Source organism: Gordionus sp. m RMFG-2023, chromosome 3, assembly GCF_954871325.1.
Source record: "Gordionus sp. m RMFG-2023 chromosome 3, tfGorSpeb1-WG-v2, whole genome shotgun sequence".
Taxonomy (NCBI): Eukaryota; Metazoa; Nematomorpha; class Gordioida; order Chordodea; family Parachordodidae; genus Gordionus; species Gordionus sp. m RMFG-2023.
Window position 1 is genome coordinate 20,649,331 of NC_088777.1, and position 21,387 is coordinate 20,670,717.

The following is a 21,387-nucleotide window of genomic DNA, read 5'->3' on the forward strand; positions in this document are numbered from 1 at the left end:
AATTAAGACATTTGTTTCATACTCACCCCGTTGTAGGAGTTCCCGATTAGGACAAAGCAATTAACGATTTTTATTTTATTTATCATTATAAAAATGCGTTTAATTAATATTTTTCAATTAATCCTAAAAATTAAATTTTGACAGGGGTTGGGCTGAAAAAAAATTGAATATGCAGGATTTATATTTTTATAAAAATTTTATATTGATCGTTTATGTTTAAATCTCGGGGTTTATTCTCTATTTAATTATTATAATTTACATATTTATAATATAAATCTTGTTTTAATACCCTATTTTTTTGATAAATTGACTATATCTAAATTATGTTAATCTTAATAAATATTACAAAAAATATTATACAAAATCTACTCTGAAAATAATTTAATTTTTTATGTTTCAAACGTTTTTACCATTTTTTTGATTGATAAACTTTGACGAAAAAAAGCTAAAGGTGATATTAGTAAAATATTCGTAAATTTTAAAATTTGGGCTCTATATATAGAATAATATAAATATAAAATAATTATAAAGTTTAAAAATTAGCATATAAAGTTTTTGCAAACTCTGTCTATTAATAATATATAGCTTTATATCATGATTAGATTTGATTGGAAATCATTATATAATAATCAGTGCATAATTTAATAAATAAGAAGTGGGAACTCTCGGAACTTTAAAAAGGAACAAAAAGTTAACAAGCAAGTGCAATAAATTTAATATTTAAATATTTTAAAGAAAGATTGACTAATATTAGTAAGCCAGGAATGTCAAAATTTTTTAAAATCTTGAAATATGCTCACATCATACAAAACTTTTCCTTGAATGAATTACAATGCAATACCCCGAAGGCATATCCTAATATATGATATCCAATACATTGCAATCTGCGAATATATTAGCATGAGAATGGCATTTAGCTAAATTATACTTATGTGATTGACAAATGTATAAGCCTTAGCCCTTATCTAGTTTCAGAATAAATATGGAAAGCATTTATATTTATTTCACCATATCAGTCCATAGCTTGGAAACCATTCCTAGGAAAATTTTCACATGAATACATTCACAGTAATGATTATATAGGAATATATTTGCAGATATGCATTCTCGCTAATAATTTCCCAGAAATATTTTTTCGGTAATCGACATTTGCAGTAATTTAAAAGAAAAATTTTGGCGGTAAGGACATAATTCTCTATAAATATTGTTTGATCTTTAAATCTGTGAATGGGATAGATACTCTTAATAATAGTAATTTATAAAAGCTAAACAAAGCGTGATGTAAGAGATACTATAGAGGGAGGGGAATGAAGAATTTAAATTAGAAATTGCAAATACTTTTTCAAACCAAAATAAAATAAAGGTGTTATTATAATAAGAAATTAGATAGACAATGAGCCAGCAAAAAATAAAACAAATAATGTCTATTTTGCTTCACCACACACTAACAATAAGATAATTATTTTATTTTTTTTAAATAATCTTGTAGTATAATAAAAAAAATTTTAAATTTAGTGTTTGACTATCGGAAACCTAAAGATCGAGTTAGACCCTTTAAATATGACTATCATCAATAGTTCAATATTATCAAACGATAAAGAATTAGCAGTTTACGCATACGCCCTGCCGCTTTTTGGTTCTTATGATTTAGAAGATTTTTATTATTACGATAATTCCAGAAATAATTTATCAAAAACCATCATAAACATGGTAACTGAAAGTAAGACTACATCTAAACCTAAATTTTTTGACTCTGATATATATTCGTTAACATCAATCGATGAAAAACGGGATGTATTTCGTGTAAAAAGTAGAGAAACTAACATATTTGAAAGCAGTAAAATCCCTTCTATACTTTTCTCTCAAGCTATTAATTTAAACATCGGTGATCGTATATGCCAATGGAATATAAAAAATAAAATGTGTTATAAAATTAAGCAAATGACTAATCCTTCCAAAAATGGTTTTAATTTTGACAATCCAGATAAACTTAATAACTACATAAGTCATCAAGATATAATAATCAATAATACTAACAATGCTCAATATTTTTATTCCCAAAAACCAAATTTCCCACACCTGTTCATTCCTGCTAGGCTTAAATTTAAAGAGAATGCTTTGTACATTCATAACAAAACCAGCTCTATATTTAAACCATTGGTAAATACTGGAAATTCTAGCAACTCCTCTAACCGATATATTTCTTATTCAGATGTACCGTTCAAGGATAATAACCGTCTTACGACCGATAATATTGAATCAAAGATTTTTGATTTGTTCGATGCCTCCCTTAAACCAAAAATATTTATGCCATCAATCCCAAATATCGATACTAAGGATAAAATTAATAAATTAAGAGAACTTAAATTGAATAGACCAACATTTATGCTCCATAACAAGTGTAGTAATAGAGAAGTTCAAATCTTCGGCAGAAGGGTTAATGCTAAGGCAAGCCTACACACCAGACACAAATATAAATTTGGTAAATAATTATTTGTTTTTTTTGCATGATCAATATTTACTTTAAAAATTAAAATATTGTATTAATTATTTCCTGCAAATAATAATTTTTTAAAATAGGTATATATATAAATTTTATAATCAAATCTCTTTTCATTTCACATATATATTGGCAGAAAATTAATAAAATCTTACATGATTTAATTGAATGCCGAAATACCCCTAACAAAAAGGCCAGGATAAAATAATAATAGACACCCGGGCAAAAACTACAAAAATACCCCAGACAGAAATATCCTTGTTGAAAATGTTGTTGAAAATGTTCCTAAAAATTTTAAATAATTATTTATCATTAATATCTATCGAGCCCTAGCCATCCCGTATAGAGTAACTCCCACCTATCTTTATAAACTATATCTAAGTTTTATTTTGATTGATATGAAGGCATATCATCACTTAAATTCCATTTTAACTTAAATCATTTAAGACTTTTTTTAAAATCCAGCTAAATGGGTGGATATTTTATCGAATTTTTATAATTATTCCTATAATAATCCAAAATGAATGTGAGTAAAATTTCACAGACTTTTATGTCTTATTTTAGCTTAGTCATGTAATTTTCTATATAAACAATGAGTGTCTTTTCCCCTTTATATAGTAACGACACTATATGTTTGAAAAATAAAATATGTGATTAATATGTTAGTGTTGTTTTTTAAAAAAACCCATGTTAACTCTCGAGTTATATTTTATTATTATTTATTTAAGTGTGTCCATAACCATTTTAAAAAATTAGAAAACTTTTGCAAATTTAAAAATTTTAAATTTGTGCCAAAATGTTGAAATTTTCTGAATTGTTTTGGACATATTTTTATATTTTGGTGGAAATACTGAACAAATAACTTTTAACCATGTTGATGTTAGTAGTATGAATAAATTCAAAGTCATGATGTCATGTTGAATATAAAGTTAATCTTGCTGTACTATTGAGAGTGTTTCTAATTCACGCAGGAGATCCCTAACCCCAGTAAGAATTTTTTTTAAAATGGCTTAATTTATATTTTCATTAAAGTTTCGAAAGTTTGTGGATTGTTAATATTTTGGACACAGACATAGCCTTATATAGAAAATAAATAAAAATTCCACATAATAAATAAAATATAATCCCCTACACTCCACCCCAACCCCCCCCCCCCTAAAAATATATAATATCACTATAAAGAATAATTTGAAGAAAAATGAGTAAAAGTGAATAACTTTTGAAAATAACGGCTATAATTCAAAATTTTTAGAAAAAAAGCATTTTTATGAAAAAGAAAAATCAAAATTATTTTTATAAAAATCAAATATAGACAAAGGTCTACAATAAATGGACTTAAAAACCTCCAATAATATGGGGAAAACTCTAATAGTGCCCCTCACCCCTCAACAAAATACTAGATACGACCATGCGTAATACTATGCAAAATATTTTCCACCCATAAATTAAAAAATTTTTAGGAGTCTTATTCAAAAATAATATACGAGCATCCTCTGGAAAATGTACATGGATGTCGTTGCTAGCCTGCCCCATCAGGGGTTTATAGTTCATTAATTTATTATTCAAATCATGTTTTTTAATTAAAAATACAATTTTTTATGTAAAAATTTTTTTAACATTGGAATATTTTTACCCACTCTCTATCCAAGGGTAATTTTTGTCCTTTTATTCGTGACATTTATGTCCTTTTACATATTTAATTAATTATCTAACATGATTAAGACCGATGAACTAAATTGTTATTTCTATGGATGGTAACATAACATAAATATGCTTACAAAATATGCAAAAGTAATAAAATTATGTCTATAAATATTTTATATTTTCCTAATAATAATTTTTCATAATTATTCAAAAAATTTGGCTTTTTATAAAACGTCAAATTTTAATTAAAAATAATTATAATGGTTCTCTCTCTAGTCTCATTTTCTACTCTAGACCTTTCGTATAAAATTAAGAGAAAAGTATATATATTCAAAATTAATTAATTATTATAAATTTATTTGTTGTAAAAAATATATTAATTGAATTGAATTCCTTAAATAATCATTATTTGGTCTGTACAAAAAGAGAATATTCTTTTTGTATACCACCTACTACGATAAACTAACCGAGATGTTTATTTTATTGCGTTGTATTGTATACCTATAGCTTGATGTATTAATTTCTTAATATCAATTTATCTTAATCGTTTTTATTTTAACCTTTTTCTAATGCAAATATCACAAGAAATATTTGAAATATTTATTTATAACCCTTTATTATTTTGAGAAATTGAACCGAATTGTATGATTTATGTATAACAAAAGCCAACAATATAAATACGATATAATACAGCGAAATTTTTTCACGAAATACTTTTTCGCTTAACTTTTATAGCGATTTCGCGTAACCATTATTGCAAAAAGTCCATTCAGGTCAATAATCGGGGTTTTTAACAATACTAATCGCAAATGGATTTATTACAAAAAAAACTTTTATCGCTAATACTATTTCTCGAAGACTATATTGCGAATTATTTTTATAGCGAAACTTTTACCGCAGGGAGCACATAACAAAACTTTTATCACGAATCAATAATAGCTATCATAATTGCGAAACGCAAATTAAAAACAAGCGAAAACTATTTCACGAAATTATTATCATGTCAATATCGTCAATCGCTCGAAAGCAATACCCCGATAATTACTAACTGTCTGTTTTATTTATTTTTAGATAATATAAATTAAAACAATAATTTATAAAAAAACGATTAAACGATCGATTCAATAATAGAGCTTTTTTTTACTTAATAAATTTATATAATGACTCTCGAGTTTAAAATTGGTTTAGAAAATTTATTATTATGAATATAATTTTTCATGTACCCTGACCTATACTTTTCTTTGAAGTCTTATTTTATAAGAATCTGTTAAAGAATGTATAATTATTGGGTTCATTAATTAATACTTATTGGTGAAAGTGATATCTGTGTTGGGCTATTTATTGCCTGATTAATACTTTTCCAATATCGCAACATTTTCATTTATTTGATCTGGAATATTTTCTATTTAATATTTTAATCAGAGACCTGCAGAGCAGAGGTACAATTTGAACGGCCCGGATCCCTTTTTCAAAAACTTTTAGACCCTGCCCGAGTATATTTAAAAAATTAAAATATGGCCCGATCTTGGCATTTTTTATTTACACATTTTATAGCTGTTATTTTTTATTTATATATTTCATTTTTAATATAAATTCCCGATTTGTATTAATTCCCTTTTGTTAATAAAAGAAGAAGAGTAATAGAGTGTTTACAAATTGAGCAACGTTGTGTTTTTCATAAAATATGCTGTTAAATCAATTATATTTAAAATTTCATAAAATTATTGACTGATTATTTATAAAGTTTAAATTTTATAATTATTTATATTAACACATTTATTTAGCTAGTATTGGAGATTAAAGATGATCAAACAACATCAATTTTCTTTGAGCCATTTAGTGATGAGAATAAAAGTAAGGAGTATAGTAGAGATGAAGATTGTACAATAGATAATCTTATGGGTATCAGTTATAATCTCAGGCAACCACGCAGCTTAAAAAATCACATGGAGAAAGAGTTTACAATGATGAAATAAGTGAAATTATTTTTTTAAAACAATAAAACAATAATATAAACTGAAATACAAATAATTTATTATCACAATAATAATTTTCTTTTCTTTAGCAAAAATTACAAATTTATCTTATCTATTAGAATATTTTGGAATCTTTTTTGATCATAACCTAGCAGTTATTTTATTGAAATACGGAAAAACTAGAAAGGAGGTCGTCAAAATCTTCCAAAGAATTACGGTATTATTATATCATAAAGTCATATCGGATCAGTAAGTAAAAAATAATACTCGAAAGACATGCAAAAATCTGGTATGAATCTTCATGAAACTTCCTTTTAAATAATATCATATAAGATGTTATTAATTTACATTTTAGGTTTTTATTATTCGAATAATTTAAATATATTAAATATAAAAAAATGGTTACATTTGTGACACATTTGAGTGTCAGGGGCTCAGAGGAGAAATAAAAGAATTTTCTAAAAAAACAAGAGGTTTAAAAAAATGAGATTCATAAGAAAAAATCATTAAAAGTATAAATAATAATTAACTCGGAAACTAAATAAAAAAATTTTTGAAAAAATCAAAATTTTTAGTTAGGGAAATCGTGTATGATTTTTATAAAATTAGTAAATCAGTAAAAATTAACTTTCAGTATTTTTAACCCTGACTAAGTAAGGAAAGAATTCTATGGATTTTAGAATATTTGCTAAAATGAAGGCGCATTTTTTAAATTTTCAAAATTTATTTTGGGGATGGGAAGGGGGGAGGATAAATATCTTGGGGTAAAAAAATTGAAGCCAAAATGCCCCTTCCATATTCCAATGATTATGAGAGAGAGAGAGAGTGAGAAAACCTGTAAGAAATCTCCAAGTTATTTTTCAACAGATAAGAATAAAAGTCGCAATTAAACTAACTCTTGCTTCCTTAATAAAACGAAATACTCTTAAAACATTTCGCGTCAAGTATTTAAGAATATGGATAAAATATTCGTGAATATGTTGTTTTTCTTTTAATAAATAAGTTCGTAATATATTAATGGTCGCGGTAAATAATGACTTTCGTGAAATAAATTCGCGGTAAAATTTCTATATAAGTTTCGCGGTAAAAATTTTTCCATAATGAGTTTACTATGAAAGTTTCGCTAATGTATTCTCCCCAAAGTGTTTGCAGTTCAGGTTTCGCGGAAATAAATTCATGTTGGTTTCACGATGCTACATTCGCTCTAAAATTCCCTCTAGATAATCGACATTGGTTATAAAGGTTTGGCTGAATGCACTTGATAGGGTAAATGTTATGTAGTATTTATTCTCAAAATTATTTTAGAACTATTAATTTCTATTTTAATATCGAACTTGATAATATAACCAATGACATTAATACTAACCTGAAGCTTAATTAACAATTCATTTATTAAAGATATACATACATTGAAGTCAGCTTTCATTGTCATTTGCAGAAGTAGACGCCATTGTAAGATATTTCACAAATATTCGTCTATATACCTTCCAATCGCGGACTTAAATGCATTATATTTTTTTAATGAGTGATTCATCAGTGTCATTGATATTACCTGCTAGTAAAACATTCCTTAGATATTATTTTTTGACTTGAAATCATATTTACCAACTTTCAAATTCCCTAGGGTGCACCCCCCCCCCTCCAACCCCGATGTCAATTTAAGTATAATCATAATACAACCTGCTGCTATTTGGCTCCAGAGATAAGCGTGATCGGGAATTTTATTATCTGACGTGTTAAATCCTACTGGTTCTAAAGTACTAAGAATAAAAGCTGAAAGGGTCTTATGTATAAAAAGAACAGCTTGAAAAATGTATTTATTATTAGGTGATGAACCAAATTTGTGATTTTACTTAACCCCAACTTTATTATAGAGTTGGGCTTTGAATTGTGATTTCTTAAGGATCTTTTTATTGCCACCTTTGCCAATATTTCTATGATTTAATACTTTAATGTAATTTTTCACTTTTCTCAAAAGTATTGTTAAGGTACCTGTACTGTACTACATCCGTTAAAAAATATATGGCCAAAATTGAGCCTAAAAACAAATCAAAGTCCTGGCTAGGTTCAGGCTTAAAATTAAAAAAATGTAGGCCAAAAAATTTAAATTTGAAGGGCTCTAACCTGTAAAACGTTTTTTTAATGTTATAAATCGATTTAATATCTAAGATAATTAAATAAGAAAAGGTACTAGTAAAGGTTGGGTTAAGTAAAATCGAGTTAGGTTATTTTTTATCAAAATTAAGATATGAAATTAGGTACTCACTGGGCAATTTTTCATAGTGCTTTTGAGAATATTTTGATCTTTACTAAACCTATATATGAGAACATTTCAAATAAGAGGTAATTGTATATTAAGATAATATTAACAACTAGTTATTTATTTATGTATTTATATTGTAAATAACTATTTTGTATAAATGTACTATAGACATAATTGATGCTGTATTTAATAAAATAAAATTTATCTTATAACAAAATTTTGTCAAGCTAAATTTCGCAATGTGAAAATACTTTTGTTTTTACCTAATAAAATTAAATGTCAAAAAATAATTATAGATTATAATGGCCAAGATTTTAAATATTTTTTTAGCATATATTATTGTGTGAAAATAAAGATTTATTTTGGAAGTTTAAGCTATTCTTCCATTTGAACCCCGTAAATAAATAAATTTACCGAATGATTAATTTATATTATAGTTTTATGCATTGATTTAAGGAAGAAAATTACAAATGAAACTTTAAATTAACGTATATGTTAAAAAAATATGATTTTTCCTTACTGGGATTTTTATTATAGAGTTTTTGTATGTTTTTTTTACCCGTATGTTAATTTAATAGAAATTTGGAATGTTCAGGAGATTTTTATCATGTGGAGTACAATCCCCGGTGATTTTTCTCACTAGGGTTCTTCTTCTCCATTACCATTTTTATTCACTTTTGTTATTTGCAACTCCCTAAGGCTATATGCCTAGAAATATCAACCAAAAATAGATTGATTCATATAAATCATTGTTTATCACAATATATTTTATAACTGATTTGGATACACCTTGCCAAAGACATTCAAGCCTCAATTTGGAAGAAATAATATTAATTTTTTTATCATAAATTTATTCATAAAGGTATTTAAAGCCAGAGTTGTGTAGCGCGCTTATAGCTAATAGCGGCTACTTTTTTGTAATTATTTAATTTTTTAGCGCGCTACTTAGCTACTTTTAAAAAATATAATGAAGGTAAGTATAAACATAAAAATTTAAATATAATATCATAATTAATTATAATTTTTATGATTTATTATTTAATTTTGAAATTGTAATATATTTTTAATTTGTAATTTTTATTTGTATTATAAACCTAAATCACGTGTTAATATTTTAAAATGTCATCGCCTATTGATATCCAAATCGTTGTAAATGATTCAGACATTGATATTAATGAAATGGAAGATACCAGGGAAGAAAATGTTCTTAATAGCTATAATACAAATTTCCTATTTCCTAGATTTGAAATTTTTTTTAAAATAAATATAAAAATCAAAACTGGCTTCAAATTTAATTGTTTAAAATGTAAAAAAATATTTCCTCAAATCAATCCAGTAGCTATAACCTCAAGAAACACCTAAGGTAAATTGTCATTTTTACATTCTAATAGTATTTATTTTATAAGACTGTTCATGCCAATACTTTTAAGGAAATGGAGAAACATCTAAATAATTTTGGTATAGACGACTCTACATCCAAAAAGACTAATTCAATTCAAACTAAATTAATTAATAATACATGCCAATATTTCTCAGAAATTGGCTGATAAAGTTATTGTTGATTTTATAATTATACTTTATGATTGTCGCTCTAGACTTGGGGATGATAATATTGAAATGATTTTATTATTAAAATGCAACAAATTACCATAAATATTTATTTTTATTACATAAATTTTTTTATAATCAAAACTAACTATTTTTTAATATCTATAAATGTTGATCTTTATATATTTACTATACAATAACATTATAAGCAAAAAATAAAACAAATTTGAATTTTTTTTATAAAATTAGCCTAAAAAGTAGCTAAAGCTACTTTTAAAAAATAATAGCTAATTGCGCGCTACTTTTTTTGACAATTAGCGAAGCGCGCTACTTTTAAAGTAGCGTTTAACAACTCTGCTTAATGCGTCTTTTATAGAATTCGTTTAACGTTTAAAGAGGGTGAGGGGATTATAAAGGAAAGTGAAAAAATTTAAAACCAATAGGAAATTATTTGGAGTAAAAGGAGGGGGAAGTGAAATTTTAAATTAGTGAGTATTTCGCGTCAAGTATCAGGGAATATAGAGTTCACTGGTTCTACGTCGCCTCTATATCTGATATATATAACCATGATATAATTTTTTGTTATGATTTAATAGAAACTATTATTAGCCACTTATTCTATATTTATTTAATTTTTATATCAAACACTATTAATATACTTTAAAATTTTTATGACGTTTTTAAGGTGAATTTTGATAAAGGAAAGTACTATTAAATGTCTCACTAGATAAGATACTTTTTTATACCACATTTTTATCAAAAATATTTGAAATTCCTTTGTTAAATCATATTTTAAGTTTAAAATTTTTTTATATACCTACTTGCCTATTTTAAAATGTTACTTTTGTAAAGAAATTATTTATATTTACAAAACCTTGACTTTGTAATTAAATATTTTATATTTAAAAATGATTATATTATCCTTGGCCCTATAATATGTTTTATATTCCTCTAAACGACCCCCCCCCCCCCCCGCCCCCCATTTTTAAAAAATAGATTTTTTTATTTCTATAAAATATATTTTTAGATTTTAAAAAATAATTTGTCAGATTCTTTTTTTAAATTTTTTAAAAAATGATATTATAAAACATAAGGAAATAGAGCGGTGATTCCGAAACTTTCCCGAAACAGTTTCTATTCCGAAAAATAATTTTAAATAAATAATATTGGTTTATCAATAAAGTCAATATAACATAACATATTGGAGAAGGAAAATAGTATCCAAAAATAATAATCAGATACATTTTTCATCTGATTTAGCTTAACTCAGGTGGTTCCCTGTTTAAAACTTTCAGCCAATTTTATTGATGAGAATTCTAAATTAAATAACATACTTAGTTCAATTAAAATTTTAAAAAATATAACATATTTTCGCTTGAGATATTTTATAATACAAAGAAAGAAAGAAAGAAAGAAAGAAAGAAAGAAAGAAAGAAAGAAAGAAAAGTGAAAGAGAAATAAATAATTCAAACCAATAGGAAATGTTATAATTAAAAATTATTAACTCGGACGTGGTCAATTTTTTTACCGAAAATCATTTATTAATGGCAAAAATCATTTTAAATAAAATTTAAAATCCCCACAGAAATAATTAGAGTGGAGCTTGATTAGAAAATAAAAAGATTTTTAAAACCAAGAAAATTGATACCTACATACAGATAAGTCTATTCAAAAACGAATAATCATCGAATAGTGCATTATTCATATCATTTACTATTTGTATTCACACTACTAATAAAATTTACTAGTATTCGATTTGAATTATTATCAATATTATAAAATGAAAACCAAGTTATTAACGATTAATTTATAATACCAATCCAATTTTTAAAGCAAAGAGATTTTCTTAATGTTTCTTCTTTATAACATGTGATTTTTTAACAGAAAATTAAAGAAAAGCCTTTATGAGCAGTTGATATATTATACCTTGTTAATCAATCATTAGGAATGACATATATGTTTTTGAATAAACCTAGATACAGGTCTCTTATAATGGCTGTTTAGGTAATAACCACATTAGGGTTAATCCTTGCTTGCGATTTCTTTTAAATTTAAATGTATTCTGATCTAATCTAATTACAGAAACGAATAAGTATTATAATAATAATTTTAATATAATAAAATAAAAAAGAATGTTTAATTATGATTTATATAATAGTAATCTGCCCATATTTTTAGGTTTTCGGCAATAATTTAATTACCTGTGTTGGTCTTCCATCTATCGGTCTCTTTATTTGTTTTATATTATATAATATCTATTCATTATTGTGCCTCCTTTTACTATTTTTTTAAAATCTTACGTGTTAATAATCTACAAAGGTAAAAGGAAATTTTTTTTTTTATTTTGCAAGAAATAAAATATCAAATTTTATTGTAATTTAAATTTTTTTTTTATTGTCAAAGGGTTGAATCGGAGATAAAAATAAGTTATTTGAACTTTTCTCATAAGTATCATAAAAAAAATGAAATACAAAAAAAATGTTAAAATTATTTTAATTTTACAATGTTTATTTTTATATAATTAATTTTCTTATAGCATAGTATATATATGTTTATTAATATGGTGCATTAATAAAATCTCCATGAGACAATAATTTTAACTTCTTAATTAATTTACTAAGGTTAGATTGGTATTAGTAATCACTCTTAATTTAAAAAATGCCTATTTTTGTCAATTAATGGTTATAATTTCAAGTTATAGCCTTATTTGTTTATTTATCGGATTGCCAATTAAGATAAACTGATTTAGTGGGCCAGTTTAATATTATATTAGGGAGAAAATATCAGTTTTAAAAAGGACTTCATCAGTATATTTTATTTAGCATATTTTTATAATTTTTATTTTAGATGGTGTAAAATTTACTCATTATATTATATTTCAACATTCCACAAGTGTTATTGATAATGCGATTGTTTTACAAAAAATTTTATAACTCTTCCTCCTGGCTACTATTCTTTACAATTCAAAGACTACAAACTTTCCTTTAAATTTTAAATTTAATTTTAAAATTTTTTTTTAATATTTATCAGTTCTGTTTTTTCAGAAAAATAATAAAACACCGTAAAATACTTAAAAAAAAGTATTAAATTTATTCACTTTTAATTTTTTTTTGTGAAAACTCATAAAAAAATTTCACATGATAGATTTAAGACTCCGTCGGTAAAAAAAGTAAAATCATATAAAAATTTTAATTTTTTTAAAATATTTTTTATATACCTTTGTAAATGAATAAAAAATACCTATTAATTTTATGAGTGCAAAAAATGTAGGATTTATTAATTAATTAAAATGTATATTTTTTTTGATAAAATGTTATTTGATAAATTTATGTCGGCTAAAAATAGGAGTATTTTATTGATTTTGACTCAATCCTATCTGCAAAATTTTTATTAATGAGTTGAGTATAAAATAAAATAGGCTTAATCTTAATCATCCATTTCATTTAGTATAAACAAAATCATTTGTTGCAATTAACAAAAAGTGCATTATCTCAAAAGTGTTTAAATTTTATCCAAAATATTTGTCTCTTTTCTAAACATAACTACATTTATATAAAACTTGAAAATGTTTTGAAATAGAAGACAACAATTATTTATGATTGCCTTTATTTCATCTCATTTTCTCTCATTTTATTCTTTTTCTAATATATTTTATCAATATTAAAAATATGACAATATTTATAAATGATTGTTATTTCATTATAGATCTAACTCTTGACTAATGATTTAAATTATAATATTTTATCTTTAAGCTCAACTATATTCCGAACCGTCCAAAAAACATGGAAGAATCAGAATAAAAAGTGCAAAAACCGGCTATTACGTGTGTTTTGATCGCCAGGCTCGTTTGATAGCAAGAGTAATATGATGAATATTTATATTATCAAAAATAAAGACCTGTTTGTTTTTAGCAACAGAGTCCAAACAATTAAAATGGAACAAACCCTTATTAGAAGATTTTTTTTTGGAAATGATAACACTTTGCACTTCTGTTGAAATTAGCAAGTGTACTAATTTATTTTATAATACTTATCTTTTTCTTGCGAAATTTTAAGACCTAAATGAACCTTTCTCAACTGCAAGACGTATAATTTTTAGTCCCTAAATCAAACCATGATCTTTATCATTTTAGACCGTAATCAAACTGTAACCTTATTCATAATGGTTAGAGCCCTAAATTTTTTGTTTTGAAGACATCTGATAAAAAAAAAATTTCAAGCTATCCCCTGATATTGGGTAAAAAAAAATTTCAAGTATAGCCCAGCTGCCGTCCAAATTTCTATAATATAATTAAGAAATATATTTCAAACTCAAAATAATTTTATTCTTTATTTTTATATTATGTAGTAAATTTAAATATTCAGGAAATAACTTGGATAATTTAACTAAACAAGAAGAAAGAAAGAAAGAAGAAAATTTTATAAATTGATAATCAGTAAATAATACCAATTTATATTTTTTTTAAATCTTAAGATGAGACCAGCTCGAAGTTTGTGTGATTTCGCAGAATTATACGATCATAGTTACATCAAATTTCGTTCAGTTTACGACTCATCATGGTATTTGGGCTTTGATGAATCCGGACATCCTTTAATTGGTTCAAATTTTTAACTGTTTATAGAATTTAATATGAAATGATTATTTATTTTGCATTATCATGTTTAAACCCTCTTTTAATAGTTTTTACTCACTAAACCTCAAATTCTTAAAAGACATTGTTATTTTTTGGTTGGGAAAACAAAGTAAAGCCTCGTTAATAAAGCAAACTCGATAGGGACAAAAAATAATTTTCACTAAAAGCGTAATATATTGACATTATATACAAAGTAATATTTTGACAACGTTTAAAATTATTGGAGACTGATACTACTAATCATGCAGTTAAAATGAAGCAATATTAAATAGGAGGTCATTTTCTTTTACAATAAATTTACCATGCCATAATATAAAAAAACGGTTATGATTTTTTTGAGCAATAAATGAATCGAAATGGGCAGTATTTTTATTATCAACAAATTAATTTTTGAGAGTATTTATAAATTTCTGGGCAGTAAATTTATCAAAATGGGTAGTATTTTTTATCAAAAAAATAAACAATTTGGGCAGTATTTATATAATATTGAGCAGTAAAAAAAATTTGAATTGTAACTAAAATTGTATTGTAAGTATTTATTTTAAAGCCCTTTAGTATTTATACAAATATTTTTTATTATGAGCTATCAAGTATGTTATATTAAAATTAATATATCAAATATGAAATAGTTAGTAAATTAAATTAAATATCAAAAATGTTATAAGATTGCAGTTTTTCTTGAAAATAATTTTTATATCTAAATATTTAATTAAAACTTACATGTTATTGTAAAACAAGACAAATATCTCTTTTATAAGTCATCAAGAATTTTTCTGAAAATTTACATATCAATATATAAAAATTAGTAAATTAACAAATATATTAAATATGCACACGGTGTCTTTTGAGCAGATCTAAAGAATAGAAAATAATTTATATGTATTTATAACAATAATTAAAATTTACTAACCTTTGAATTTTTGTAAATATTCCAAATCATTTTAGGTTTGAGGCCCATTTTAAATAAAGCATTTATCTCTAATTTTACATTTTGAGAATTTTAGTTTCAATAAGTTCATGAGTATAATATTGAAATATGTATGTTATATTATCATCATTATCATTAGAATTATAAAGGAAATAAATTCTTGCAGCACATTGTTCTCCTTTTAAAAAACGAAATTACATCTAAGTAAATTATCTTACCCTCTTCCAGGGCCATAGCCAGGAATTTTCAGTTACGGGGGGGGAGGTGGCATTTACTTAGGGGGCCAATATTTTTTTGAATAAAACAAATAGTTTAGCATAGCACTCATAGAAATTTTTTGCAATTTTTATTAAAAACTTGTAAACGACGATGTTTATTTTTAAATTTTAACATGAATGAATTAAAAGATAAATTCTGTATTATTTTTTTCCCATAAGCCAATACTAAATTTTGTTTACGTTGATCTTTCATAGATTATCTAGTGATCGATAGAACTCTCTTTAATGTAGAGAACGAGGTCTCACAAGAAGCCATTGATACCCCAATGATGATGGCTGCTGAGGAGAATTTATATAATTCTTTATGCATGATGATATTTTTTTTATACATAATATTTAGGATATTTTCAAAATTATGTGTTTCTTTAACTTCTGCAACTAATAATCCTTTTGCTATTTACATTTCATGATGCAACGTTTCCATATTTAAGTTTTATAATGATTCTAATAGGGTCATTTTATCTGATATAAAATAATTAGAGTCAGGGAAGGGGCAATGTATTAAAACATGATAGAAAATTATTATCATCTTGTGTAAATCTATCTTTTAAACGATCTACATAGTAATCAGTAATTATAATAATACCTTTTTAAAGAATTCCAATTGAAGTCCTTTTCATAATCAAAGTGCATCGACTAGAAAATCGTGAAGATTTGTAGGCGTTTGACGTACCTCGATGATTTTTGAGGGATGAAATTAAATTTTGGTATAAGTTTCTCAGCCTTAATTCTTAGCAAATCAAAATAATTATCATTTCATTTATTTATACCTACTGATTTTATATACTAATTTAGTGGATCCATTTTTATTAATGCCTCATAAATTTAAATGACCAAAATGTGATTTATATTAACGCATTAAGATAAAAGACCATAGTAACTGAATCATGAGAGGGAACCTCTGAGTTAAGAGTTCTATTAAAGAAGTATAATAATACTTCACCAATAGACTTAAAATTCTTATAAATGATACGAGATGTTTTTAAATGACCAGTCCACCTCTAGTCTACTCTTAAGAATATGGCCTGCATATTTACAGGATACGTTAAAACGCCTAAAAAATTATACAATGCATTAGATAAATTAAAAAATTAGAAATGATAACAATATTATTATATTAATTTTGAACTACATGATGCAACTTGTAGTTGTAGCAATGAATATAAGGCATTTTTCTATTAATTTATTTTGAAGTAGGGTTTGTACTCCTCCATTTCGGCCAGACATGACGTTTGCACATCATATGTCTGGCTTATTATATTCGATAAATTAATATTTAATTGTTGCTTCAAAATACAATTATTAATGCTTTAGCAGAAAGACATTGTAAATTAATGATTCATTAAATTTTCTTGGATTTCTCCACGAAATATATAACGAATATTATTGCTCAAGCTTTCACAACATGTTTTTTTAATTTGTATAAGTTAAATAAATAATATTTTTCTAAAAATTTTGTTGCATTTTTGTTTAAGATTTATTTAATAATTAAATTTTTTTTTTAATTTGGGAGCCATATATTTTTGCAAAAGCCAGGTTTAGGAAGCGATAAATCCCCCCTGTGGCTACAGCCACCTCTTTTCTGTATCATTTGCATATGGTTGACCCCCAGGAATTATTATTTAGATATTCCTGAACTTCAGAATTTTTGAAAATCTTTTCCTTAAAGCAATATCTTTGATTTTTCATTTTTCCATCCTATTAACAGGTTCTTCATAGTATTCAGATGAATCTGAATAATATTCATCAATTGGTTTCATATCCATTTTAAAATTTAGTGTAGAAAATTAAAACTGCCTAAGTAAATATAAAAACGGGAAAATTATTTATTAACTGACCAAAAATTTTAAATGCCTGCCAAATTATTTTAAAACTACCTGTTTATTTTAAATACTTCCCAAATCAATAAAAACTTGAAAATTAAATGTTACTTCCCAAAAATTTAAAATACAGACCAAAGTTGGATCTGATGAGGGCCATTTTAAAACGCTTATTTCATCACCTAACTTTTTGTGAATTTTAAGAATGGCATAGTTCACTAGTTGAAACAGGTTTAATATCTCCAAGTTTCAAATTCATTTTAAAAAAATCATTCAATTTTTCGCGGATTTCCCTCGGCAATTGCGGATTCTGACATTTTGGAAGGGTTAAATAAATTTCAATTTTATAGAGAAAACATAAGGAATAAGATAGTTGGTAAAATTTATTTAAATTGAAATCGATTCAAACCTTCATAGCACAATTGTCTGAAATTCAAAAGGCAGGAACCTATATACTCATTCTGAAATACATTTCAGGAAAAATTAAATAAAAATTAAAAAAGGCGCACTATACCTAGTTTTTTAAACTTTAAAGTGAGTATTGCCATGAATATGATCAACTCCTATAATATTATATAGAAGATCTTTATATAAATTTTAAAAAAAATTCCCAAATATATGAGTTTTGTTTATAACCAATAGTAACGTCGTTATGTTTACGTTACATTAAAAAAAATATGATACCGTTACCACACTACTATGAAAAATTATAATATATATTTATTTCATCAATCGACATGAATATATTTATTATACACAACAAAAATCACAAAATTCACATATATAAATAATTATAGTGACAATTAAAGGTGGGCGAGGACTGACCCGAAAGCCGTGGGAATTTTTTATTGAGTTTTTTTGCCTGGACCGTAATTATTTTTTTCCGGTCCATAAAATATATTTTGTACTAGTTGTTTGACTCGACCATGATGATTATTTATAAAGGAAAACGACATAATTAGGCCTAATTTAATTTTAAAAATTATTTTAAAACTTCTACCCGTCCGTAAAAATATCATGCACAATTTGTCCAGCCTGAAAATCACAGTTATTTAGGGCAGGCCGGTGCACTGATCTTTAATTATGATGAATGTATATTTATTTTCTTCTTTATATAAGAATTTTTATAATTCATAATGTTAATTATTATTCAAAATTGTCCTCTGATAAACAATTCATTTTTTTAACAACACCACTTTTACTGTATTGATAACCCGTTTAAGAATGTTGAAAATTTCTTAATTAATTAATGACCTCCGAGAAACTAATAAAAATATAACAACTGAATTAACAATGAAATGAGATACACATAATTTTTTAAAACCCATTTTGTATTTTTAGGTTAATGTTAAACGATGCCAAGTCGAAATATAAATTTGGTAATTTAGTAAGCAATGACTAATTTTTTAAAAATAGCTAGAGCCATTTTTATTTTATTTCTAGAATCAAATCAAGATTTATAGTATAAGTGATATACGCATTGCATACACCGACTAGCACAGACGCTTTTCAAGACCGATAATTTTTTTAGTGCATATTATTGCCATATGTGGTAGTGGCGATCCAAACAAAATAATAAATCAGATTTATTAGGGTGGTGTCATTAGTACCTTCTAAAGCAAACTTTTTTAAAAAAATATTTGTGTAATTTAAAAAATATACATTAAATAACATAATAAAATGATTTAAATGCAGAGTTCAGGACCTGTCGAAATTTTCAACCAGGTTAGGTCCAGGTCTGGGTTCAGGGAAAATTTTAAAAAGGGGTTTGGTAGGAACGGGTTCATTAGGCCGAACCCAATCCCAGGTTCGAGGTCCATGTTCGGTCTAAGATTCATAATTTTTTAAAGAAAATACAAATCAATATTATATAAAAAAAATATATTAGATAATAAATGTGAGAAATTGGATTTTGAAAATATCTTATAAAGATTTACAAAAATAATTTATTAATAAAAATTTGGTAATTGATCTTCATGTAATAATATTGAATTAAATTATATTTACATTTTTATAAGTCACTTTCCCTTATTTAGTAGATCTGTTAAAAAAAATAGTTGACAATGAAAATCTGAGATTATAAGATTATACGTCCTGGTCTGGGTTTATAATCCTAAATATTTTGGGTCTAAGTTCGGTTCGGATTCGGAAAAATTAGCACTGAACCCGGTTCCAAGAGGTTCGGGTTTGTTCCAGATACCTGTTTAAATGAAATCAAATAAAATATAAAGTGGCCGATAACGAAAAACGTGCTCTCTGCTTTTTATAAAAGGAACTAAACTATTTGTAATGCGTTACTATAATGCACTAAATCGCAATTTAGTGATAAGTGATGCATATTTCTAGCTATTTGTATTTAAACTTCACTTAGTTAATATGGTGAAATTATCAATAGAAACATAAAGATATTACAAATAATATTAAAAAACGATATCAAATAACTAATTTTATAGAAAAATAAAATATTTTGTTTGATATTTGTGTCAAAATAATAATAACAAGGGTTCCCACCAAATAGTTTAACTTATATGACTATTTTCAACATACTATTTTTTTCCAGAAATATCACATTTGAGAGCCTTTACAAAAATATATACATGTGCCTCTTTGATAAAAGGTTTATGGGTGCTCTTGACTCCAAGCCTCTAATACAGTTATATAAAATATTTTAGCAACATGTTAGTAATATCTTCACAATTACAATTCTGCAAACTTTTCAACTAGCGATAATTTGAATAGAAAATATAATAGTCGATTTTTTCGATTACAAAAAATCATATAAAATAAAATGGAGTCATTCCATTCCATATACTGATGCAATTTAAAAACGATATATATTATCGATTTAGCTTTTTTAGTGCGCCTCTAGGCCATGCTAAACCCTAAGGATATCTCCAGAGGTACATCAAAAATGATTGGTTGCCTTCAAATTTTTATGTTATAAAAATTACATTATCGTTATTACCACATAACAATTTATAAAATATAAAATTAATATCAGTATAAATTATTATCTAATAGTCTTTCTGGGATAGCAATATATGAGGAAACTCAACACATTATTCTCCAGCATCGTAAGAAAATATTTGGAAGAAGAATTTCTGAAGATAAAACCTCCGCCGTTCAAATGTGAGAGAGTTCATAGAACAATATAATTATGGAAATTAATTATATACATATTGGAGGTAAATGATAGAATTCTATGAATATTCCATTTGTGTGGGCACGGGGGGGGGGAATTTCTTTCTTCTGAAATTTGCCTCTTCTTGTAAATATCATTTTAAGCGAATAAAAATCCCCCCACCCCCATTCAACCCCGCTCACTCCCAAAAATACAATATATCACTATAAACAAGAATTTGCAAGAAAAATTAGTAAAAAAACTATTTTTTTAAAATAACGACTATAATTTAAAATTTTTAGAAGTGAAACAAAAATTATTTTTATAAAAATCTAACATCAAAGGCCTATAATAAGTAAAACTAAAGATTTTCAATAAAATTTTTGAGGGGAAACCCACTAATAGTGCCACTAAGCGCTATCCTGGCTATAGGTCAGCAAAGTTATTTTTTCGCGGCACAAGCCCTACCCGTATAAAAATGTTTTGTCCGACCCGTGCCCGAATTCAAATTTTTTGAAATTTGAGCGTGATTATTATAATATTCAAAAACAATTAAAAATTATGTTTATTATCTTAAATAAAAGTTTTTGACCGCCATAATATAATCAATATTTATAATTAAGTTGAATTTTATTTAAATTGAAAACATATGCCTTTTATTCAGTTTAAATATTAA

The 21,387-nt window shown here is 25.3% G+C and overlaps 1 protein-coding gene across 1 annotated transcript in view; it reads left to right on the plus strand.

The window, feature by feature from the left end:
* The window catches only part of LOC135925745 (uncharacterized), a 34,973-nt gene that overhangs the window by 5,829 nt on the left and 7,757 nt on the right, over nucleotides 1-21,387 (plus strand). Inside the window, exons 4-6 of the mRNA XM_065461206.1 lie at nucleotides 1,516-2,482; nucleotides 13,684-13,790; nucleotides 14,405-14,528. Coding sequence (XP_065317278.1) covers nucleotides 1,516-2,482; nucleotides 13,684-13,790; nucleotides 14,405-14,528 — 1,198 coding nt within the window. The remainder of the gene's footprint in view (nucleotides 1-1,515; nucleotides 2,483-13,683; nucleotides 13,791-14,404; nucleotides 14,529-21,387) is intronic.